At 39.8% G+C, this 26212-nt stretch overlaps 1 protein-coding gene across 2 annotated transcripts in view; it reads left to right on the top strand.

Moving 5' to 3' along the window:
* Positions 1-10469: 10469 nt before the first annotated feature.
* VWA8 (von Willebrand factor A domain containing 8) overlaps positions 10470-26212 on the top strand; it is a 182687-nt gene continuing 166944 nt past the window's right edge. Inside the window, exons 1-2 of one of the 2 annotated variants that reach the window (XM_061995180.1) lie at positions 10470-10614; positions 20733-20810. In XM_061995180.1, coding sequence (XP_061851164.1) covers positions 10470-10614; positions 20733-20810 — 223 coding nt within the window. Of the gene's footprint in view, positions 10615-10895; positions 10963-20732; positions 20811-26212 lie in introns of those variants that run through there. The other variant, XM_061995190.1, reaches the window with a different exon arrangement.

The raw sequence follows: 26212 nt of genomic DNA on the forward strand, positions 1-26212 counted from the left end.
GGCTTTCACATGGATCTGTTAATAATGAGAAATCTTTCCAGTACCAGGAAACGAGGTTTGTGAAATACAGATCTCATCTTTTCAGTGGCAACATTCTGCCTGAGCTAACACACGTAACAAGGGATTAAAAATAAAATTTAGATTTCTTGATTCTGACAAGGAAGTAAGACAAGGAAGAATGCTGAGTAAATAACTAATTGGACTAAAATAAAATTACTGTGTTTAATTGTACACACTCTTCCTATTTCTTCCACTTCTCTTTCTTTCGGTGATTCCAGTGCAATGGTTTCTTCAGTTTGTCCTCTTCTAGTGGATTACCCTTCCTGGGTGTCAGCAGAGTTTGTAATCTTGAATTTTTGTTTTTTCTTCATTTGTACCATGTGACTACAATGCTATTATATAACTGGATAATCTATACACAGCAATGCCTCTATTCCACCCTGATAACCGCATCTTTTGAGCTTATATTTATTTCCTATTGCTCCAGGTATAAGCTGTCTGGGCTACAACTCATGCAAAAAAATCTCAATCCCCTTCTCACTTTGAAGAAATAGAATGATACCATATTGGTTTTCGGTCATTCTTCTGTCTCTCACATCAGTTTAGGGACCAGCTCAGAATAAAGATCTGTGTAAAGCAGGCTTTTCAGAGGTCTAAATCAGGACCTGGTGAAACAAACTAAAGCTAAGCACAGTTAAATCGTGTCACAAATACAAAATGCCTTTTCTAAGCTTTCAGCAAGCATAATCTTTCAGTGACACAGACAGATTGTAGTGCTTGATGGTTAAAAGATAACGTGGCTTACTCAGTATTTCAAAGAACCCCTCATTTTGTATTAGATGCATTATGATCTTAGAATTTCTGTGGTAGATCTGAGCTCTTTTGTGTTTAACACATATAAATCACATTTTAAAAAGTCTATTTCCTGGCCCAAAGACCTTACGTTACAAAAGGCAGGACAGCCAAAGAAGCAGACTCAACAAGCAGAAGGTGGGAATAGAAGGAGGTAATAAGAACTGACAGTGGTTGCTGAATATTATTAGTATCAGCGTGGGCTGCCAAATGTCTTTGTGACTGCAGTATTTTATAGGCAGATGAAAGGTTTCAGGTTTACAAATGCAAATCTGAAGATGGAAAAGCTCGTGACCACTGGTGCTGCTATGTACAAAGGGGCACACCTCTTCCAGACCACAAGTTTATTCTTGTGAATACATTCAGACTATACTGTTGATTTTCTGGCCTTTTATGCTAATTCCAGACAGCATTACTGTTCAAGCAGGACATTAAATAGATTCCGTTGTAATTAAGCAATTAGCTGCACAATTAAATCTGAAGTTAGATAAATGCTGTGAGCCACACTCTGTAACTGCTTGTGAAGTGACACCCAGGTCGTTTGTTCCCTGTTCACTGGACTCCCACTTTCTCTTCTTCAAAACCCTTCTAGTGCTAATGGAAATAATAATTATGAATGATAACAATAAAACTGGCTGTTACTTTCCTGCATACTGAGTTACTGAGCCAGCACACTTGGCAGTGAGCTGATTCACCTTGCACCAGCTAAGATTGTGGAGAGAGGAGATCATACCTATCCTCATTCCCCCTCATATGTTTACCTAGGAAGGGATTTTGAGTGTTGATGTAGCATTACAATTAGTGTAAGAAGGCATTGGTACCTTCCCCTTGTTACCTTCTGTACTACTTGCTTCCATACCACACAACACAAAGGTGACTGTACTGTCTTCCACTCTTTCTGCAATATAAACCAAGTCCAAGCACACTCAAGTCTTACAAAAAAGGAACCCTCCCTTCCATGAACTCATTTATTGTTCTGCATGGACCAATTCTGCTAACGCCTACCCACTTGAATAACTGTACTCTTTCTTTGAAATCGGAGTATGACTGACTAGTTGCATGCAAACTGGGTTAAGCCCTTAAATTCTGAGCTTCTGAAGACAAAACTGTGTCTGACATGCTTTGCAGTGCTCTTGAACTACTTCGGCATACTGTGAAGTATGAAAATAAAAGTAGAAAAGACAAGTCTTTTAAGATGTCCTTAAACTGACCTTCAGACAAAACCAACGCTGAACACTGAGAATGGAATTGTGAATGAAGAAGAATAGCGTCCCAAGTGTAAACGAAGCTCCACAATCCCATTTAAGCATTATTAGAACATTAATCCATTTAAGATATTAGTACAGCAACAGACCATTGTTCAGGACAGCAAGTGAAAGTCGAGATGGGCTGTATTACTCCCTCAATTGTATTTCAATTCTGAAAATACATTCAGAGGAATTCGAGATCTTTAGCATTTAAGAAGCTCCACTGGGTGCTTTAGAAGTGTTTATTCTAAAAAGCACAAACCCTACAGCCAAAAGAAAGAAAAAAATCCACTTCCTAATGTACAAGCTAAATATGTACTCCATTACTTTAATCTCCTCATAATTACCATTTTCACTTTTCTTTCACTTGTCATAAAATTGAATCTTCCTAGACAGATTGGCTGATGAAATTGTACAACTAGCTACAGTACATCAAAGAGAACAGGTAAAAGTAATTTGAATATTCACACATGCTGAAATTCTGGTTGACCTAGAAACAAAGAGGCTTTCGTATCTCCTGCCTCTTCTTTTGGAATCTATCCTCATTCAGTGCAGTTAATGTTTCTAATTTTCAATTTGAACTGTTTCATCTGAATGTAATCGGAGAAGCAAAATAAATAGCTGAAACATCAATCAGATTGTATAAGGTTTGTCTTTGTCTAGTTTGTAAAAGGCAATGCTGCTGTACTGAAAACACTAAGAGAATTCTAATCAAGTCAGAGATTCCCTGGAGGACCTATGTTAAATAGCCTTGTCCTAAGAAAGTAAAGACTGTACTTCAGATATGGCCTTTATGAGAGATGAATATCAAACATTTTCAAGGTCTTTTCTTCTAGAAAGAAAATCCCATCATGGCCTCATGACAGCTGGTTTTCTTAAAGATTTTTTAGGTCATTCTTTAAATATAAACTCAATCAATTTTCAGTTTAAAGTTCCCGGGGAAAAAAAATCATCTCATTCATTCCGATTTACATTAAACACAAGAGAGTATATCAATACAATTCTGTGTGGGATTTCAAATCTCAGACCAGGTCATTTAGAGCTATTTTAAATCTGCGCTTTCATGCAGAAATGAATGAAAACCTGTAGTGGTTTTCACTTGTCGTTCGTGCAATGCTAATGCAACTGTGACGTGTAGGCCGTAACGCCTCTTCCCACAGATGACAGCACAGAAGGCATTATTTTATGTGTTTTATTTACATTGACAAGGTCAAGGGGTCAGGATGTTGATTATGAACTCTTCTGTTAGATGGACTCAGAACATATGCCAGCAGGGGATTCACTGGCAGCTCCCTTAAGCAAGGATTTAGGCTATTATTGTCTAAATGGAACAGTTGGGTGCTCACCTCAGCCTTCCTCCTGGGTTAAATCTTTTGCTGTCTTTCACTCAGAGCACTACCCTGTGGCCAGCCAGGCAGGTTGATGATTTTTCATGAAAGTAATTCCTACAGAGTTCAAAGGTTCAGGAATGAGGCAATAAATCTTTTCATCTTTTAGGATTGTGTAAGCCTCACAAATGGCCTCGGGCTCTGCTGAATTAATGTCGCAAGTTCCGCAGCTGGAGTGAAGTTTTGTTCGTTAGCAGCAAACATGAGCTTTTCAGATTGCCTCACAATTTACTGAAATTTAAGTAACCTTTGTTACACATGGAATTAGCCTGCGTTTAGCAGGGATGATACTGAATTATAAAGGAGTAAGATTAATCCTGTCTTCAGGAACTTTGGCATTTCACCGATGATGTATGTCACCAGCACATGATGCCAGTGACCTCTTAGAGATTATTCTGTGCATTATTCTGTAGATGGCAAAACGCAATCCATCAAGACATAAATGTTAGGAAAAGACAAGGCATTTATAACTTGAGAGAAAAGGAAAGCTACTATTTCAGCATGAAAATGGATAAAGATTTCTGGTAATTTTTTACCAGACATTTTCCTTCGCTCTTAATATAACAGCTCTGCTAACATTTTGTGTCCAGCTTTGAGTTGTGGGCTGAGTCCAGAAAAGCTTTAGTATATGGGCATGGAACTACCATGCTTTACTCAGATACTACTCATCCACTCTACTAACTAGCTTTGTGTACAGATGTAGACCACCCCAGTTATAAACACAAACCAATGACATTTATTTATTTAGCAGACATTTTACAGCAGCATTTGGGTGGGTGAAGAGCATACAAGAATTGTTTTGAGAGGATCATGACAACCATGAAGGACACAGGCAAGGACACCAGAAATCTTTGCCAATGAGCAACGAGTTTGATTAAAGCACAGATAAATTAAATAAGTCACAAATGAGATGATAACCTACACTGGTGGTTAATTTATATCAGGAATAGTGCAGCCAAGAGGACAAGGGAAGAGATTGTCCTGGCTGCACTTGGCACTGGTGAGGCTGTATCTCAAGTACTGTATTTAGTTTTGGGCTCCTCACTACATGAAAGACACTGAGATGCTCGAGCTCGTCCAGAGATGGGCAACAAAGCTGGTGAAGGGACTACACAGCAAGTCTTATGAGATGTGGCTGAAGGAGCTGGTGTTGTTTAGCCTGGAGAAAAGAAGGCAGAGAGGAGACCCCATTACTCTCTACAACTTCCTGAAAGGAGGTTGTAGTGAGGTGGGGGTCAGTCAGTCCCTTCTTCCAAGCAACCAGCAACAGGACAAGAGGAAATGGCTTCAAGCCGTGCCAGGTGAGGTTTACACTGGATATCAGGAAAAATTCCTTTACTGAAAAAATTGTCAATCATTGGAACAGACTGCCCAGGGAAGTGGTTGTGTCGCCATCCCTGGAGGTATTTAAAAGTCATGTGGATGAGGTACTGAGAGACATGGTTTAGTGGTGGCCTTTGCAGTGCTGGGTTAAAACTTGGACTTGAAGATCTCAAAAGTCTTTTTGAACCTAAATGAGTTCATGATTCTACAACACACATTCCTGAGTTCCTCAAATTGAAGTAGTCACTGCCTACATTCTATCCTCTTCAGCAGGTGGGATGGGATCTCAATATGTGGATTTTCTAGCTCTCTTCTTAAAGGGATCATTTTCTTTTTCAGTGTTTCCACTATGCTACATATTCCCTAAATCCACTAGCTCCTACATACACTTTGTTAGTGCACACTAGGCTTTATCAGGCTACAAATATCTGTGAAGCCAATGAAACCACAGTTTCTGATCACCTCACTAATTTTGCATGAAAATTTTCATATCAACAGCAGTTCAGTTTCAGTAACCTTACACTACCTTTTTTGTGTTTAATTCATGAACATTTGATTTCGTACAGTTCTGAAATCACTTAACTGCTATATTAGTTTACTGAACCATTTTGTAGTTTTCTAGAGTTAAAAGAAATAACAATTACAGAAATCAAATAGAAACTACCCTCCCATCTGAGAGTCCCAATAATGCATCAGCTGGACAGCAGAGAACCCTGTCCTTCCCCAGACTAACAGCAACAGTGAAGCAAGTCAGTATACTTTCAGTGGGTTTCACAACTACTTCTGTCAGCAGTAGAGAATACTGGGAGTTCTAGTGATGACCAAGACTTGCAAAACATGGTGGCCACAGTGCTTTCAGCCCCTGGCTTAACCTCATCCTTCATTACTTCAGTTCGTGTAGCTTTTCATGCTCAGCCTATATACATCTTCTAGTGGCCTCGCCCCCCTGCCACTTCCCCTTTGGGTTCCTTGTGCCTAACTCACTGTTTTCTAACTGTCCCATTAAGGTTTTGCTCCTCATCTCTCTGCCTCCTCAGCCTGGGAAAAAAAGGAGCACTGAAAGCACATCAGAGAACATCTTTGTCTGTAGTGCTCCCTGGCCTTGAAGGAGAAATAAGAGGGGGAAGTCTGGCTCAACTGATGAACTCTTATCCTAGGTCATACTCATTTGAACAGAGTATGGTGAGTTAGTTGCTAAGCTATGATACTTCTCCCCAGTTTTCAGAAGCTTATTATTCATCAAAAAACTGGAGTCAATGAAAAGCATCTTTCTGAAACCAGGATGACTCCCCCAGCAGAATTCTAGCCCTGGTTCTAAAGCTTGGGTACAGTGAAGTTCCTAGCTTAAGAACTACTTTCATGTGGGTAAAACCAGATGCAGATTTATCCGGCAGGTCTCCCTTCAAGCTCTTCAACACCACCAAGGAAGCTAGTGAGCATTTCCCTCATGTAATGCAGCTGCTCAGTTGTGTAGTCTTCCCAATCACATAAATGTTAGAGCTGCTCCTGAGTAAAACACTCTTTTTTTCACTTCTGAAAAGTGGCCAAGCTATTTTTGTTCAAATTTTTTTTTAAAAAAAGTCTTCAGCCTGAGGCAGAAATTCAGCGTGAGAAATTTCTGCCCAAGTTATTAAAGAACGGTGGAGTTACAAACTACTGAAAACAGATGGAGTTTGGCATCAGAAATTACAGATGCCATCACTCACAGCCCTTATACTCTCTGAGCATTTACACTGTAGCACATATACATTTATCCATTTATACTGTAGCACATATACAGATATGAATATGCAGTACCACTCACAGAGCACTTCATTTTCTTACCTTCTTTTTTCCTTTAAAAGGAAATAAAAAAATTAAAAAGGTTTTATGGCTGCAATGACAATCTTCAAGAAATGTACTTCCAAGCAGCTTAGAGGCTACTTGTAAGGTCAACCTTCCAGTGAGCAGTCAGATGGCAAGAATCTCCTCATCTTGATGTCATTATTTTTTACAAAAAAAAAAATAGCTTTATCCATACTTGCTCTTTTAGTTCAGTGTAACAGTGCAAACAAGACAGAGAAACAGAAGAGGCTGAACAGATACTAAGAAAGCTAATAGAATGGATGTTAATTTCCTGAAAGAAGTAGTCATACAAATGGAGAACAAAAACCTTTTAACTCTTAACTAAAAAGGCAGTAATTATACATGTTCCTGGGGTGGGAAATCTATTGTAAACACTCATTGTACAACAAAATCTATCTTTGACTCTTGCCTATCTTACAGTAATGCGGAAGGAAGAGGTGGACAGTCTAATAATCATTAGTTGCAAAGAAAGAAATGATGAATGAGCGCCAGTTTAGCAAGAACCAGGAGATAAGACAGTTTACATTAGGACCTTGGTAACTTATTGGTGGATCTATTTTTTAAATTAACTTGGATGAAAATAGGGGACAAATGTAGGGTTCAAGTCAACAAAGGAACAGCTGTGCATTTCTATTTTTATTTGATTTATATTGTTCCCAATCGATTCCACACAAGAGAAGCACCTTCTGCTATTACAAAGATTCATTATAGTGAATTAGAGTAGCTCCATGAAAATCAGTAGTCATATTTGTTCAAAACCGATCTGCAGCAGAAGAAAACGTGTCAGTCTCTATATCTAGTATCTAAAGCAAGCCACCAGTGGCTACAGATAATTTGGGAAAATAGCTATGAAGTTTAAACCAAGGAAACTAATTTTGCTGAACTGAAGAAAAGATACAAGAGCAACCTCTTGATCTAAAGAACAAAAATGATTGGTGAGCAAGGCCTGCCTGCATGGCTCAGAATCGGCAGATGGAACCCACACCACTAGGGAATTGTGTGAATCTGCCTCTTCACATTTTCTGGACATATTTACAAAGGAGTTTAATGTCAGAGCTATCTTCTAGACAAAAAATTTAATGGTAAATGAGGACTGACTTACTTCTATTGTTGTAGTTCAGCCAGAACATTCAGGTAAAATTCAGGCCTCACTGCATTCAATAAGAGATTTCCTACAAACTTCAGATGAAGCCAGCATTTCATCTCAGCTTCTCTATTCTTGTGTAGGAGAACTGACTACAACTAGGCAGTGATGATGCATTGTTCTTTATAGTCTGCACCTGTGCCTAATTTAGTCTTGCAGCTAGAGCTATACAGCTAAGTAGTTGTCAGCTACTAGAGAGAAGAGTCTGGAAACTGTCAACTCACAGAGATGCTTTTTGAGCTCTCACTCTCTAGAATAAGTTCTTTTCTGTTTAATCAAAGGAAAAGTATTTTTGTAGAGAAACTTCACATTCCAAATAAGAATGCTGTTAAGCCAGGGAATGAAAACATGAAATAGCTGTTTGTTACCAGTGCTGTAAATCATCTGTGAAAACCTTCACAATCACACCAGATGCAGACTGCTAAATCCTTCCATTTCATGACAGCACTGAACCCACTGACGGAATCATGCTTTCCACAGAGATGAGTGAGCAAGTACTAGATATGTAAAACATGTATGCATCAGTTATGATTAGCAAGCGAAGCAGATGCCATATTCAAGCAATAATGCAGTAGTATATAGCCAGATAAAACTCTCCATGTTTATACACATATATACACACACAAGAATAACTAGATTCCATACATCCATATTATTAAATCACACTAAATTTTGAGTGGTGACATGACTGACAAGCATAAAAACAATGCAACATTCAAATCATGCACCTAATTGTGTACGCATGCAGACATACATATATTCAACAACATTTCCCTCCGCATAATTATGCACAGAGATAACAATGTTTTCATTATAACTTTCCCAGCAATGGTTTGAAAACCAGTAAATACAGTTTTCTTTTGCTGTGAATAGATTTCATTGCAGGCTGAACTCAAGGCTGAATTTCAAGTTTCGGAAAAGTTGACTTGGAAATTTAAGACAATGCTTTAAAAAGCAAAACATTTCACAGATACATGACTCAGAAAGGCCTGAAATTTCAAGCACTTAGTTTGACAGGTATATATATATACACACACACACACATATAGAGAGGTAAAAGAAGGCTTTGTATATTCACAGTGTGAAATTACTGTGAATCTGTACAAAATTTTGAAATGTCTCATTATTTCCAGCATAGGAAAAAATCTACTCAGTATTCAGGTTGTGCATTTAATTGCTTGCAATTTATTACTATTTATTCTTTTTCTGTAGATATGACAAGAACATCAACACAATCTTATAATTTGATATCTGAGATTGGTAAGATATAGTCATAAACAATTCTAGTGTTACTTTGCCTCACTGGCCTCCTACTCTGTTCTGCAAGTCCTTCTTGGTACTTGGCCTATCTTTTAGCCTCTGGCATCCATGATCTTCATCTTAAAATAAATTAGGGCAATTTCCATAAAAGGGTGTTTCAATTTAATTTACTCTGCCTTAGACCCAGAAAGCAGGGTCATAGACCTGTATCAGGTACCAAAAATAGAACACCCTAGCCAACAGGAAACAATATCATGAAATCTCACCTCTCTTAAACGTTTAAAGCAACTAATACCGAGCTGCAGAAATGCATCTAGAACTAGATGCACTTTCATAATTCATAACATCTTTGGAGGGCTTTGAAGAACAAATTGTCTCTTAACAGATGCTTAACTCACTCTTTGGTGGTTGCCCTCTGGGATAATTGTTTGATGCTGAAAACATGTAGGAAACGGGGTATTTACTGGAGCAAAATTCTCCCAGCCCCATGGACACTGAGGTACCTAAAAGCTGAAAGTACAGGTGATAAAGTCAGTGACTGGAGTCTGGCTTCTGCCTTCTGCCAAGCTCTCTCACTACCTCCTTTGTGTACCTACCTGCTGGATTTTCCTTGAAATTAGCCTTAGTTTGCTGTCATGAAAGATTCTGCCTTTCACAAATTATGCTACAATTTACTCCCGAGCTTTTACATAGATCCAAGAGCAGTAACTTGGGTTGAAACAAGCCAGTTTTGAGATCTATTTCAATAACATCATCGTTTACGAAAATCTCCCATCTAAGCCACGCACGTGCAAAACGTCACGCCTCAGAAACTTGGTTCACGTTCTTCTTAAACACTGACTTAATCCCAAGAACGGAGGTGAGGGGTGATACTTGGACAGAAGGGCCCGTGAATTCAGCAGGATTGTAGGAAATTGGAGGTAGGAAATACCTTCGGCGCGTGCATTTACGTCAGGCACCGCTGCCCACGCCTTGCTTTCCAGAGTGTTGTAAACGTTTCCAGCTATGGAGTTCAGTCTCTTTCCTATCAAATAAATCACGTCGTCCTCGGGGCCGACGCCGCAACTCTCCGGCCCGAGCCCACCGCGGGCGTCAGACCTGCCGGCGGTCTGAGCGGAGAGGGGACCGGGGACGCCGCCCGCCATCGCCTCCCTGTCCAGCACAGCCGGGGGCGAGAGGAGCGCGTCTGTCCCATCCGCCTTCCCCAGACACCCCACGTTCCCCTGGCACTCCACCGGCACTCACAGACTCGACCTGCGGCCGCCGCGACCCACGCCGGCCTGTACCGCCCCGGCTGCCGATCTGCCCGGCACTAGTTTCCGGTGGGACTTTGTGCCGCCGCGTTTCCCTTCCCCTCGGTGTCCCGGCCCGGCCCGGCGCGGCGCGGTGCGGCGGCGGGTAGCCTGGCCCATGCAGTCGCGGGTGCTGTGCCTGAGCGGCGGGGCCCCGGGCCCCGCTGCGCGCAGGGTCCGCCTGCTCTTGCGGCAGGTGCTGGGCGGCGGCGCGGCCGCGGCGCGGCCCGGGCGCCCGGAGATCAGGGCGCTGCATGGCTCAGGTAACGACCCCTAGCCCCTCGGCGTGGGCTGGCCCGTTCCGGGCCGCCCTACGGCCTCCCCCGGGCTTCCCTTGCCGCGGCCAGCCCCCAGGCCCTGACAGCAGCGCAGGGATGCGGGCAGCCCCGCTGCCTCTTCAGCGGGCGGCTCGGGGAAGGCCTGGAGGCAGGTTACCACCTTAGGGGCTGTCGGGTTTGTCCAGTTTGTGCTACTGTTCCCGTTTCTTCTTGTGCTCGTGACTGTTGCGTGAGAGGAAAGGGCAGTCCCAGGCTTGCAAGGACAAGCACTTTCCATAGCTTCTCTTTCAAAGTGTTTCACCCGCAGCGAGGCAAGGAGCAGCACCGCAGCCTGTACGTGTCAGAATTGCTCTTCTCCATCAAGCGGCTTGTTACCATCTCGTGATGCTTTCTATTTCTACATTGCATGGCTTTGTCCTCCTGCAAAGCAAAGCCTTACCCATGTCACGGGTCACCAAGGCTGATGTGTGTTTGAGTGTGCAGCATGCTGTAATGAGATAGGGGGTTGACCTTGAACTTGCAGGTGCTAGGAAGGATGACCTGAACTGTCCTGGAATATCCTGTGGTGACATTTGAGACAGATGATGGGCCTGTGTGTTTGGTGACACATGCCTGTGGTAGCTGACACTTTCTGGATGGCTGTCAAAAGCAACAAAGCTACTAAATACAGAGTGAATAATGAGCGGCTGTAAATTAGGGAGATGGAATGACAACAAGTGATTCTGATAGTGGGGTGTAGACCAAAATACAAACTAGTGTCATGTGCTCTTTTCTGCACTCTACCTGTCCAGGTTCACTTGCTATGCTCTTCAAAACCTGGTCACTCTCAGATACTAACCAAATCTATGTTTTAAACCTGAAAGATCTCAGTAATACAAGAGTATCTGCTAAGTATTAACAGAGTCAGTTGTAAAAACTGTACCTGACTTCAGAGTCCTGTAATGTTAATCATCAATGTACAGGATCTAAGTGATTTTGGTAAAAAAAAATTATAATCTGAGACTGTGAATGGGAACATGTGGTTAGAAGAGTTTTTTGCTACTTTGTTATTTGTTTGGGTTTTTTTTTCCCAAGTCTGTTGCTGTCCAAAGACTAAAGAGCTGTTTGATGATGGATGTAAATGCTTTCCAGCACATTCCCTTTTCCAGTTTTACCTGTGTTGTTATCAAGCTGAAGTTCACATATTGACGTCTGGAAGCATGATCTTGGCAATATTTTCTTCACTGTCAAAACCTGTTTGAGAGACTTCACTCTTTAATCTTAACATACCTGCTATTGCTTATTGCCTCCGTAGTTGTACTTGGTGGGGCTGCTTTATGGTGACTGAAAGGATTCCAGTGATTTGATTTACAGCAGGGCCTTGCAAACAGTTGTTGCATCAGTGCAACTGAGAAGACGGCAAATGGAGATGAGATTTTTCAAAGTCAATTGTCATGAAAGTTTGCAAATTTGTGCCTGATAATATTTAAGAGGGAAAACATTGGTGACCAAAAAAAAAGTCTTTTGTGAGATGCACTAATATAACTGGAAGAAATGGATGAGCTGTCAGGCAGATAAAGTTTTGTATACTCTTCAGCAGGGTTTCACCACTGTTCCCATGAGTAGATATCAGTAAACAGCTTCTGAGTTCTAATATTTGGCAGTTGTTCAACATTAAGTTTTCGTGTTTAGCAACTGTTACAGTCCTGATATGTGTGGATATGTTCTGCAAGTCCTGCCCATTTTAATACATGAGGCTGAAGTTGAACCTGCTTGGCAAACTCAGGGACCAACTTGGAATAGATGCGTAGGAGATACGATAGTGAATGTGAAAGCTCTTTTGCTTATCTTTTCAGTAAATGGGAAGTTTTAAAACCAACTCTTATTGATTTTTAGTTGTAGTTTCTTTTTAGTCGAAATACATTATTGAAATTACACTAATGCCTTTGATGCCTAAGTTCAGTTTAGAATAGAATCATAGAATGGTAGGGGTTGAAAGGGACCTTTTCGAGATCATCTAGTCCAACCTCCCTGCAGAAGCAGGGTCACCTAGATCAGGTCACATAAGGAACATGGCAGGTGGGTCTAGAAGACCTCCAAGGAAGGAGATTCCACAACCCCTGTGGGCAGAACAGACTGATAGTTTTCTGCACTGAGCAAACTTTACTTCAGAAACCTTTGTACGGTTTAAAAAACACAAGCTAGTTTTCCACAAAAATAGCACTGGCCACAGAAGATTTGAAAGGGAACTCTGGGGATGTGATGGGCATCTGTTACCATATGACTAAGAAGAGGCAGTGGCTACTGCTTTCTACAGATAGCTAGCAGAAACCTCCCACTCATGGCCCCTCATGCTCATGTGGATTTCAACCATCCAGACATCTGCTAGGAGGGCCGTCTGGCCCTTTACATGTGGTCTTAGTGGTTTCTAGACTGTGTTGGTAAAAATTTTGTAGTGCAGATGCCAGAGAGCCTGGTCAGGAGTAACTCTTCATCTGCAGCTCACAAGTAGGGAAGAACTCTGGCTGGCTTGGTCATAGACAGAAGCCTGTAACATGTCTGTAACATGATTGAGTTGTGGATTCAAAGGAAGACTGGGAATGGGAGCAGCAGAATTAGGGTCCTGGACTTAAAGGATTGCATGCTTTCACTTATTCAGGAGATTGGTATCGCTTGGGTAACAACCATGAAGGTGCCCAGGAAGGCCTGAAGATTTTTAAAGAAAACTTAATGACAGCTGAGGAATGAACCATTCCGCAATGTGGGAAGATTCGGTATTTAAGCAGGAGGCCTGCTTGGCCAAACAGGGAAACTTCTGAGTGAACTAAACCACAAAAAGAGGCATACAAAAGTAGAAATAAGGACAGACAACAGAAGAGGAGTGTAAAGGTGGTATGTAGGGACAAAATTTGGTGTATAGGGACAAAATCTCTACTGTCTGACAAACTGCAGGTCTTTGGTCCAGAAGGACCTCAATAAACTCAAAGACTGGGCCAACAGAAACCTCAAGAAGTTTGAGAAGTGTGAAGTTCTGCTACTGGACTGTCTTGTCCACAGTGTTGCTGTGTGTCTCTACAGACTGAGGAGGGACTGTCTGAGTAGCAGCTCTACTGAAAAGACTCTGGGATTGCAGTGGATGTCTGATTGAATATGAGCCAACAACTCATAGCAAATAAGGTGAACCACAAACTGGGCAATGGTAAAGGGAGTATTCATCTCTAGAAAGCACTGGTGAGACTCTGCATGGAATGCTGTGTCCAGTTTCAGGTTCCCTAGTTCTAGTGGGACGTGAGAAACTAACATAAAGTTCACTTGAGGACTGCCAACATTGTTAGAGGCCTAGAGCACCCAATGATGAGTAGAAGCTGAGTGATCTGGGCTTGTTAGGTTTGCAAGGAGAGGCTTAAGGGAGGAGAATTCTCTTGGCAACTTAATTATAATTACAAAAATTATTAAGTCTAGCTCTACTTAATAGTGGCACATAATGTATTGCAGAAAAATATTAAGTATTAAGAGGCAGTCATCACAAACTGGAGGTTGAGAGGCTCAGACTGGATAACAGGACAAACCTTTTTACTAGGAGAGTAGTGCAGCAGGGGAAAAGGTTGGCTAGAAAGGCTTGGAGGTTTTTGAGACTGAGTCAGCCAGAGCCACAGCTCACCAAATCTCATCTTGGTGGCAAGCTGATGTTGAGTGGGAGATTGGAGAAGGTGACCAGTATTTCTAAAGTGGTTTGGTAATTGATGAAATGAGCAGCTTATCTTTTCTATGACATAGTAAGTGTATTGCTAAGTGATATCCTGAAATGTATGGATCAAGTCTATGTGAGACCATCATGATATTAAATATATTTAAAACTGACTTTTCACATCGTAACAGTTTTGTAATTGAATATCATCAACCTCCCTACCTTCAGAGTATGCCTTTGGCCCAGACAAAAGGTAGCTCGCTGCTAAAAAATGCTTTTAAGCCTCCTACATGGCTGGAGGTCAGATAAAGTTTCACAGTTGTGTTGCTGGTCTTCTACTAAGTCAGAAAAATGGAGGAAAGTGTTACCTTCCTGGAGTAAATACTAAGATTTTGTTTTAACGACTCTTTGGACTTTAATCATTAAAGAGAATCATTAGCCTAATGTAGACAATAAAAAAATCAAGCATTAGCTTCAAAACTGAAAATTTAAAAAAATAGAAAGGCTAACAATAATATTGAGTAGAAATGGAGTAACATTCAAATTTTATGGTTGAAGTATTTATTTTGGTTTCTTAGAGGGAAAGACTTTCTTTGTTTACTAAAAAATGGGCAATTTAAGTGAAGTGGCATTTTTTTTTGCTTAGTCTGGAGATGGATTTTGTTGTGCAAACATCCAACTGTTTCCATCAGAGACAGCTGCCAGTCTGCAGTGTCCTGTCAGCAGCAACTGAGCTCCAGCTTATTGGTATGTGAAGGTAGCAGTGAATGTGGGGAATGGGTTTCTGTCTCTCGTACTCATCATGTGTTTGGGAGGCTGCCACTGCCAATATAAGATGCAGAATAGGCTACTGTGTTGCCAAGTGACTGCGTGTAATATTTGCAGCCATGAAGATGGCCAGTAAGAGCTGGTATGAAACGAGGTAAATAAGTAAGTTGTGTAGATAGGAATGCCATTTTTTTTTTCTCTTTTGAAGAATATATTCAGAAAAGTTGAGAAAAAAAAGATGAAAACAAATCCTGGAAAGTATAATTTCTGTTTCTTCAAAATAATTTGTTTCCTTAAGGATGAGATCTGACACTTTTCTGTGTTTTTATGGAAATGTGCAGGATAAATATCTGAAAAGCGCTTTTTTTTCTTTCTCCTTTCCTTCACATTAGAGTGGAATTGAGACCTGGAAATATACATTTAAACATAATATAGATTTTGAAATTTCCTCTTCACAAATGTGATCTTATCACACAGAAATTAATGTTAGCATAGCTTAGCACCTTCATGGTTTTAATATGCTCGTGCTGTTACTGGCTTTTGAGACCAGATGGATGATCTGTGTACAAGTGAATGTGTAATATACTTAGATGACTCTTATGTCTTAATCTCTCAGAAATTCAGGACTAAAGAGCCCAAATGACAATAATTTCAACTGCCTAAAAACTCTGTATTCCTGAAGCTTCCTTGCAGTCTTTTTTATATAAACCCCGATAATAGAAAGTTTTACATATGAGATTGGAACTGCTTCTGTTGTGCACTAAAAAAGCTAAACACACCTATAGTTCTGTGCATGATGTTTGTTTTCTTTTTCTGTAGGATTTCTTTGTTTAAAAATAATAATATCACATCTACTCATTTCCTTCTTTTTTTTCTTAATGAGTCTTAATTACACCAGAAGAATGTCGAGTAGGATAAAGAGAACCGTTTTTTCTGGTTCTTAAGTTCTTAAATTGCAGTTGAGATGCAGTCTGTTTATCTTCAGATATGACCGGTGTTTCTGTAAATAATTTAAACAGCAGTGGCTTTTTCTTCTCAATATATAGGTAAAAATATTATTAGTATTAGGGAACAGTCTCTTCTTGGGAGAAAGAGAGGAGACAAGAGATAGTTGGTGTGATACTAGCTTTTAAATAGAAATACCAGCTTTTAAGTAGAAGGCCAATCAAAAGCGCCAAGTGCACAATAAAGCTACCCCTTCAAGAAGCTTCCTTACTGAGATTGGAACATAAAAGCATCCACAGTGAGTCATAACAAAGGCCCATCAAATCCTACTATTTCATATATGGGAATGGCAAGAAGGAGAAGCTGTGGGAGAGTAAAAGCACAGAGTATTTGTGCAGAGGTGCCCTGCCAAAGTGTTCTCCCAGCCTCTGTCTGCCTCCTCTGCACTCGGGCGCTTGGATCTGGACATGATGCCTCTGTCTTCAGTAGCCCTCAGTGAACTGAGTGGAAGAAATAGGCTGGCTCATCTAAAGAGCCCTTGACAGTTATTGAAAAAAGCAGATGTAGATATTGATATTGTTTTCTGTTTAAAATGTAGCTCTGAAGAGGAAAGCATATCAGGTTCAATTTGTTGCAGTTGCTGGCTAGCTGTATGTGGTGTGAGAGTTGTTATTTTGCCAGAGGTGCAATCATACCTGTCTATCCCAGATGCAGAGAGGTGGTGGAGTCACCATCCCTGGAGATATTTACAAGCTGTGTAGATGAGGTGCTGAGGGACATGGTTTAGTGGTGGGCTTGTCAGTGTTAGGTTAGTGGTTGGGCTCAGTGATCTTAAAGGCCTTTTCCAACCAAACACGTTTATGATTTGATGTATTGAGGCTGTTTTCATGTATTTTTGTTTCAGAGACTCTCTTCAGTGTCTGGTTATTGGGTCGTGATTTTTATGTGCTGCAAATTTCTGACCTGCACTGCATTTGCTCTTAAACAACTAGCTTGGTCTGTATCTTGTCTGTACCCAAACAGGATGTCCTCCCCTTACCTTTTGGATTCTGGCTTATTAGGCACTTGTTTTGTTTCATCAGCTGTATATCAGGTGTCTCTTTATGTACATTGGTCACTGTTTTCCCCAAAGACTGTGATACTGTTTTCTGTGTGGGAGATAAGAAACCAGGGACACCACTGCTTGCCTAAGCAACAGGCTAGTAAGTTTCCATCCCCAAAACACTGTATATAGCTATTATCCACAATAGCAGCTTTTGAGATGGGTTGGAGTATTCATGGATTATTCCATAATTTCTAATGGAGTCAGATAATTTGGAATACAAATGGTCTCAAATTACGAATATTGCTAATTTAACACCACCATTTTACCATACAGGCTGTTGGCACTTCCTTGCCAACGAGTAAAAAATTAAAAAGAGCCTATCTGGGATGACATCTCAGTTCAAAGAGTTTGGAAATGCAGTGGAAATGGAGTAACCAAACATGAGATTTTAAACAAGTACAGAGGAAACAAATGAGACAAGAAAATGGAGCCCAGGTGGATGTATGTGATAAGATTAGTGGACTAATCCCCCCCCCGCCCCGTGCTCCTGTAGCTAGGGAAATAGACTCTGCTGTCTTGGTTTATTGTTGCTTAAAGTTCTATTAAGCACTGCTAATATTTTTGCTTTTTGGACAAATGCAAACTGGAGGTGACATTTGTCTCCAGGCAGCAACAAACCTGTTAAAAGCTGAATGTTCCGATTCTATGCTTGGGATTTTGTGCTCGTTCCACATCTTACGTATAGTTCCCTCCTAGCCCATTGTTCATGGATGTTTGTAGGGTACATTGATGGCTTCAATATTTGTAGAATTTTTGGACGTGATTAGATGTGTTGATCAAGGGTTAGCATGTTATGGACTGACATAAATACCATGGCAAGAGTTTCATTTTCCATTTTTCATCTAGACCAAATTCAGTTGTGTGTTGTTTTGTTTTTTTCCCCTGAAGTACAGGAAATCAAGTCAGGCTTTTCAGTACTGTGCCAATAAAGTAGGTAATTAAAGTTCTCTCCCGTAGATGATGTCATCATTCCAATGTATTGAAAAAGTCTGACACTTTGTTGTTTCAGCACCTTGTCCCTACTGTGTTTTGGAAGACTGTGTATGCACAAAAGAGTATTTACAGCTTGAGCTGAGGTGATTTAAGATAGGAACTAATTAGTCACATACTCTTGTCTCATTGCATGTTGGCTGGGGAATGGTGAGAAAATAAACTGGCACTAATTTCCTAAGGATATATCAGGCAACCTGCTCTTTTTAGAATGTTAAAATTCTTCCTAGCTGAGCTAATGAGAGAGGTGTCAACTTCTGCAGGAAGCAGTGGGCTCCTAGGATGTTTTCGTCAACTTGGAGGCATTTTGGGTAATCCTTTAGCTGTTCCCCAGTGAGAAAGAGTGATTTCAGCTGCAGCAGAAGAAAGAGAAAAGGAGATGAAGCTTAGACAGTAAGCTAGGTTTTCTTACCCTGGGAGAGCCAAAGGCTAGATTTTACTCTCTGCAGTGACTCTGTCTGTTGTCCAGCGACTCGTTAATTTAAATATATATGTTTTCAGAGTGGGGAGCAGAACTCTAAGCCCTTGCAGGACTTTTTTTTTGGGGGGGTGACTTTGAATGTTTTAGGCTGAAGTGGGCACAGTACTTTTAGGTATGTTTTAACTGCATTGGTTAAATTAATTGAGGGCCAGGAAATGAGCTAAAGCCCTAGATTGCTGTCCAATCATTTGCTTAGCCCCAGCACTGTTTGAGACCATTGCACTTCTTGGCTTCTGCACAGATCTGCCAGAGAAGGGTGCTTAGGTGTAGCAGGGAGGGGATGGGAACTGCTTGGTGCTTCTTGTCCTTAGGACCAGGGATGAACCTTTGACCACCTTTTATTTGGCAATACTGCTGTTGCTGAAGTCTCTCACTATCTGGTAAGCCACTGAAGCACTGTATTGTTGCATAAAATGCAGGGGCAACCACAAGCTTACCAGCTTCTACTCATATTTTAAGGAAGTAAAAAACCAGGAGAGCAGATTATTTGGACTTCAGGACCAACATAAAAACCTATGTGCAGACATGTATGTCAGGCTTTGAATCTCAGTCTCAGCATCATTGTTAAGCCCTTAAATTTGGGAGGAAATCAGACATAATACTTTCCTCACTGCTTCCTGTTTGTTGCTGTAGGTGATTCTCCTCTGACTGCTATAAATCTAGTCCTAAATATGTAACCTTTCCCATGGATTGTGTGAGTCCTGTCAGAACCAGAGAATTCTCAGTCCTGTAAGATGAGCAGTTACATCTGTTTATGTTGGAAGACAACTAAATTTATGTGCAAAACTGGAGTCACCACTGACTGAGAGGAGGGCTGCTGTATGTATGAAAGGAGTTTTAGTTACCTCTGTTAATTTGGACAAGCCTCTTCTGCAGCATTTCCTTCTCTGGTTCCAGTATTGATCTTCCGAACTCTTTTGGCTCCTTGTGCAGTGCTGGAGATAGGTAACCATAGACTGCATCCTCTTGGATGGAGCAGGAGAAAGTGCAGATCTACAAAAGGATTTTTAGAGTTAGATCTTTTTCATGGGCTATGTACCTTCTACATCTTCTTTCTGAGAAAAGCACAAGAAACACTTCTAAAACTTGGCCCAAATTCATGGAATGATAGAGCTGTCCGAGTGCTGTTGCAAAACTGCACCCCTGTGCGTCAGCCTTGCTCCAGTAATCCTCTCCATCCTCATGCACCCACCACAATGTCTGTTGGGCAGCAAAGGTGATGTTATCTTCAGCAGCAGTGATGGAAAAACATCATTTTACTAGAGTCATCTTAGTTTTGTGGCTTTAATACTTCTGAACTCATTTGCATGGCCCAGATGGTCTCTTGAAAAAAATAAACTTGTTACCAATCTGCAGCACATTTTCTTGGCTTTAGGGGTTTTGGGTGTTGTGCCATTTTTTTGTGTGACCACCACTGCCTTGCTGCTCACCCGTTTCCTGGCTGGAGACTAGATTTCACTTCTAATTTCAATGAGAAAGTACACAGGGCATGCCCTGAAATTTCATTCAATTTCATTCTTCCTATGGTTGTAGGAAGATAGATAAGGCAGGCAGATGTTAGTAAGAGAGCAGTAAATGAAATGGTCTGGTGTATAGTTCTAATGAAATCCACAGCAAGAAATTCTTGAGACTTCTCAAAACTTGGAAAGGTGCCAGGTTCTGCATCCAAACAGATAGTGCAGTAAGGGTCTACTGATATGAATATGTCATTCTGTACCTCCAAAAAAGACTATTTCAGGCTGCTTTAAAACTCACGAAAATCATCACCCCTACAAATGTTTTCAACTTTTAGTTCTGCTGACAAACAGGCTAAAGGTTTAATTCCAATAAATCGTCAATGGTAACTGGAATCGGGGTTCTACAGAGAGCTTGATTTCCATAGCTCTCAACAAAATAAGTTATGGTTATAACAACAGCAACAAAAGAAAGTCAAGGAACATTAATTAAATGTAAATTGTCCTGGTACCTGGTCTATTGAAAAGCATCAGAGCCTAATTAGTAAACTAATAGTTCTCATACACTTTAGAGGCTGCTTTGTGAATACAGACAACCTTATCTTAGCAGGCTCGTGGTTTAAAATTTAATATGAAAACATAAAATTTAAGTTAAGAAGCATCTGGGAACTAAAAGACTTTTCTCTCTTTTAGGTGATACTGTCACTATTGGAGATGTGTCTTTTAAACTCAAGCCACCAAAGAATCCGGAACTTGTTCCACAGAACTACAGTAAGAAACTGCTTTCCTTCTGAATGAGTTTCAAGGCTTAATAAAAAAACTTACTGAAGTAACCCTACTGATTATACTGAAATTATCCAAGAATTATGTTTGCAGAAGCATGTGATTTGGGGAAGACTGTCTTTGCTGAGTTCTTTACTGTGTCTCTGATTCAACTGGTGGTACATAGGAATCACTTAACCTTGAATGTAACTTTTCCCATCAATCAGTGAGACAGTAATAGGATCATTTGTATATGTTTAAATATTTTGTTCTAAAGAGGTCCCATCCAGCAATTACTTGTAAAAATAATGCAGTAATCTCAAATTGTTTGGGCAGAAAACTCTGGCAGTTTAAAATTACCATTCAGTTACAACATGATCGTATGTCCGAAGAGATTTCTGCTGTATGGCAGATGTATGGTGTTTTTCTGCTGTGATATTTGTTAGTCCCAGATTGTCACATTGGTGGTGTCAGCAAACATAGAGTCTTTGCAAACCAAGTTAATGAGAAGTCAATTGTATAGTGATAAAAAATGAAATCAAATACTTAGAAAAGACACAGCCAATTATGCACATTAACATGTGCATCCATGTGCTTACAATTAATCCATATTATGTTTTCATACCTTTTTAAAATGACCACAGATTTGCAGCCATCCATCCATATTTCCTGTTTGGTTGTTGAGAATACATGATTCTTGAGCTTTTCCTTTTGCACTATGGATCAGCAAGTGAATCATGTTCTCGTTGTGGCATTTCCTAGGACAGTATAGGCCAACTCTTTCCTGGTCAGTTGCCATTTGTTCAGCACTTTCACATGCAGGCTACTGGATGTCTGAAATTTAAATTAAAAACCTCATCAGAAACTGATTTTTCCACACAGATAGATTTGCAGACCAAAACCAAGCATGCATGACGTTCTAAAGGGGTATATAAGTCTTATACTACACTTAGGGCGAAGCATTCAGAACTCCCAGTGACTCTTACTACTGGACTTGAAAGGTTCTGCAGCTGGAAACTGAGTGTAATCATTCACTGCAGTGAATTTGCTTTCTAACATGTCTCAGTTAATTCCATGACATTTCTAAGTAGACACCGAGAAAACTTCCAGGGGACTGGATCTTTTTTTTCTGTTTTCTTTATTCTTTCAGAAGTATGGCATTGATAATATCAACAGGAGACTTGCCACTGCACAATTGGCAGGATGGCAGGTAACTGCTGGGAGAGAGATACTGAGGGCATGATGGATGTTACAGGTGTGCAGGGAGTGCTACTGGTAGAGATGAGAAAGGGCAAGAGCTGCTGTGTGAATGTTTATCTTGTTACATTCTTAGGCAATAATACTTCAGTTCACCAGACAGGTTCAGGTGGCTCTGCTTGAGCAGGAGGGTTGGACAAGAGATGCCTTCCAGCCTCAACTGTTCTGTGCTTCTGTGATTCCTTATTTTGTAGAAACTGGGATAGTAGACCTGTGTTACTATTAACATGTTTAAATTACTGTTTCTACTGGTTTTACTCTATTTTTCCTGAAGTCTTTGTCCTTTGAGAGATATCCAGGAATATAGAATATAGTTTGAGTTGGAAGGGACCTTTAAAAGTCGTCTAGTCCAACCTCCCCTTCAATGAGTAGCGACGTCTTCAGCTAGACCAGATTGCACAGCAATATAGAGAGGAAGATTTTCTTCGCTTTCAGTCTTTGACTAGTGTGAATTCTGCCAGTAGTCTGGTAGGCCAGATTGTTGATCTGCATCTGCATTGTGGGTTGCTTAATTCCCATACTCCTGTAGAGCACCACACTGTGACACTTCCCTACCAGGTGTTCCTAGGTACGAAAGATATGCAGTGATTTCTGGTTTGGACAGTTTCCTGGGAATGTGGCCAAAAAATTGAAAAATACTGCTCTGTATGGTTACTTTTTATAGCTTCTTAAATGATAGGTTTTTGCCTGTCATTGTTTATTTTGTATGCCTATTTTCTCATTTTAATCATAAAGTGAGGACATCATTTGTCTATGTCAATGACTAATGTGATCTGTTTCTCTTACTGACATTTCTTGTAGATTGTTTTGCTTTCTGGTTTTCTGTGCTGTACCAAATCTGTTAATTTTAACAATGCCTCCCTGTCTTCCACTCTTCCATACACACTGTGACATGTTTTGGTCAATCCACATTTTTCAGTGAGATAAATGTTAGCTTTAAGTAGCTCTAACAGCAACTCTTTCACTGGGAATGTAAGAGAATTACAAAAACATTCGGTAGGATTAAAGAATCTGGGATATTTCAAGTTAGTTGTTTAAAGAAGGAAAAACTTCTTGAAAACTAATCTGCTAACAAAAAAGTTATTAAAAATAAAGTGTACAGAATGATGATATCAGCTAACATCTGATGCTACAACTGAAAGTGATGTTTATTACCACATATTAGGGATACTACTAGTTGTTTCTCTTGCGTTGACTGGAAGGAGCCTATGTCATGCTTGAGATACCATTCTTCAGTACTCATGTACTTACAATAGAATTACTCAAGGTACAAAATTTTTCTTGTAAACCTATGTATTAAATTAGTTTAAATTAAGTAAGGTAGCATGCTTATGTATTTAATAACAGAAAATAAATTTAAAGTACAGAATTTGAATTCTGATTTTTTTTTTTGTCCCGTAATACTTACGTTCTATGGTTCTGTTACTATAGAGAACAAAGTTATATTCCTTGAGTGAAATTAAGTAGATTGTGTTGGCTCCATTTCAATTATCCCCTCTTTGTGAGGCATTTAGAGAGTATGTGCATTGCTTCACAGATTGTATTTTAAGAGTGCTTTTTGTTTTGCTATGATTGCTGTAGATGCAAGATGCTTTGGTGTAAAATAGGTGAATAGTAAAATATATTAACATAATTATGTATTTATACCAACCATAAACTGAAATATTATCTACTTTGAATTTTTAGTATAGTAAATAATATCACATTTAAATGACCAAGGTACTTACCTGATTTCTTTTAAACTAACTAGAAATAATTTTGTTGTCCACTTAAATGAGAACTATCCTTGAAAAGGTTGCAGACCTAATGTTGGCAGTAGAGCAAGAACTAATGGGAGGGAATTGAAGCAGTTAACTGTTCATTTGCTGGTTATGCATATGATGTTGTTTTCTAGCTCATCATTTGGGTAGAATAGTGTTTCTGCTTTTGTTATGGTGCCCGATAAAAGCCATGTTAAAATAAAGTGATGATGAAAGTGCATATCTATAATTTACAGCGTATTTTAGGGACGTTCTAACTTATTCTAAAGTCAGCATTATTCTTCTAGGCTTAAAAATAGCCTTAAAAATCTGAAAGGAATTGTAACACAATAAGGAACACAAATGTATTAAGTACCTACAATTTTACATCTGTCATTTTGTCACCTAATTGCTACAAAAATAATTAATTCATTGTGTTATCAAATTAAACTGATTTTTAATGCCTTTATTGAACCTTGTTACATTTTTCAGAAATGAGTAGGATAGGTACTGCTGGTTACCTTATGTTTTCGTGTCTTTGGTTTTCATGCTCTATGCTAGGTACCTAGCAAATTCTGTATGAACTACTCCATTTTGTGTGCTAATGTAAAATATTAATTTGGTTTGCTGTTCTTGGCAAATGGCTTTTTCTTGGAAGATGATAATTAAAGGTACATAAAATCAGAATTGTTCTTATTTTCTCTTTATAAGTGACAAGTGTAAATGAGTCATACACAAGGGACTTTTATTAATGGTGTTTCTGTCATAATTGCGTCTGACACATTCTAGAAAGAGGGCACTTACTTTTGCACTGCTTTTTCTTTTATCAGTAAAAATAAAAGCTGCATTTTCAAAATCTCACCGTGCCTGAAAAGCATGATTTTCTCTTTAATTATACTTTGGAGAAACTTTATGCGGGTTTCCTTGATAATTTAGATCTAAAAGTGAATTACGAATGCACATTATTTTTTTTTTCCATTGAGTTCATGTCAGTTCACTGCTTTTGTTAATGGTCTCTGAAAATTGTACGAAAGTGACGATGTACCCAATTTTTAATCTTGACAAAACAATTCCTAACATAGCTCTTCTAGGCCACTTTCTTCAATGATACCAAATCCTCTTTAAGGCAGGAAAAGGGATGTTCTCTTATAACGTGTTATCTTTGCCACTCTCTGAAGGTGCATATGCATTTGGGAATATGGCCGTAGTTATGCTACACGCATTGAATTGTGCAAGATTAATTTCAAACAGTGTGTGGTTTTGTGCCAGGTGTCCTGAATTGAGCAACTTCCCCATTGTGTGATCAAAAGTGACGTGCTTGTGTACAAGGGGTTAAGTGATAAATCCTGTTGGTTTTGTCAGTTGAGATATATGGAAGCATATCTATTTTGAAGAATTTAAACAAGTTGGTGTGTATAATAATGAAGTACAAAAGAAGTAGCACTGAACAGATTTCTGTGCTTGAAAGGGAATGATATGCACCATGTCATGAAGCAGGGACAAACCTGTGTGTTCAGTTATTGCTTAAAGTAGTTTCAGATTTGTGCTGGAACATGTGTTCATTCTTCTTACTGTTAACTTTAAATCTGAGTGTCAGAGTGCAACATGTTACAGAGACAGATTGTATTGCAGGATGACTGTAATTTTTGTTCTAACAACAACTTTTGTCATGACATTTCTTCTTTCCTAGCCTAAGGAAAGACGTCTGTTGTCAGTGATGGTGATTATTTCAGCAATTTGAGTTTTCATGTAGATTTGAATCTGATCTGTTACTTGGCTATTGACACTTAATCCAGAATCTAAAATAGTGGAGTTTTTTTGCCAAGACACCTCTGAATGTATTTACACCATTATCCCCATGTTATCTATACTGAGAATGAGACACAAGGAGATATGGGGACACGTGGAGCTGAGGGGCCTATCTGTCCCGTTCCTTGTGCCTCAAAGCAGTCAGCTGAATCTGAACTGTTCCTGACAGGCCTTCCTTGTCCTCAAAATGTGCTGGTGACGTAGATTCCAGAACCCCTCTGCACACTTAGGTCCAGTAATTAATGATTCTTCTGTGAAAAAAGCTTTTTAGAAATCTCAGCTCTTTTTGGACATGCCTTAGTTCTCTGGAGCTTGTTGTGTCTAGCATAACCAAGATGTACAGATAAGTTTTTTCTTAACTGTGATTCTGTCTTGCATATTGAAAAACAGTTGTTAATTCTTTTCAATCATTTCTTTTCTAGACTGAATTCCAATTTATTTTGATATTTTTCTTGCTCTTTTCTAGAATCTCTTGAACTTTTTGGTGCTGGAGTGAGCTGTCGTGTTCAAAACGACATACAATATGTCCCTCCAGTTGGAATCTGAGCTACAGATAACTGCTCTGCATATTTCTCTGGGTTGTACATCCAGCTAAGAATAGTTCAA

The sequence above is a fragment of the Colius striatus genome, chromosome 1, assembly GCF_028858725.1.
Source record: "Colius striatus isolate bColStr4 chromosome 1, bColStr4.1.hap1, whole genome shotgun sequence".
NCBI lineage: Eukaryota > Metazoa > Chordata > Aves > Coliiformes > Coliidae > Colius > Colius striatus.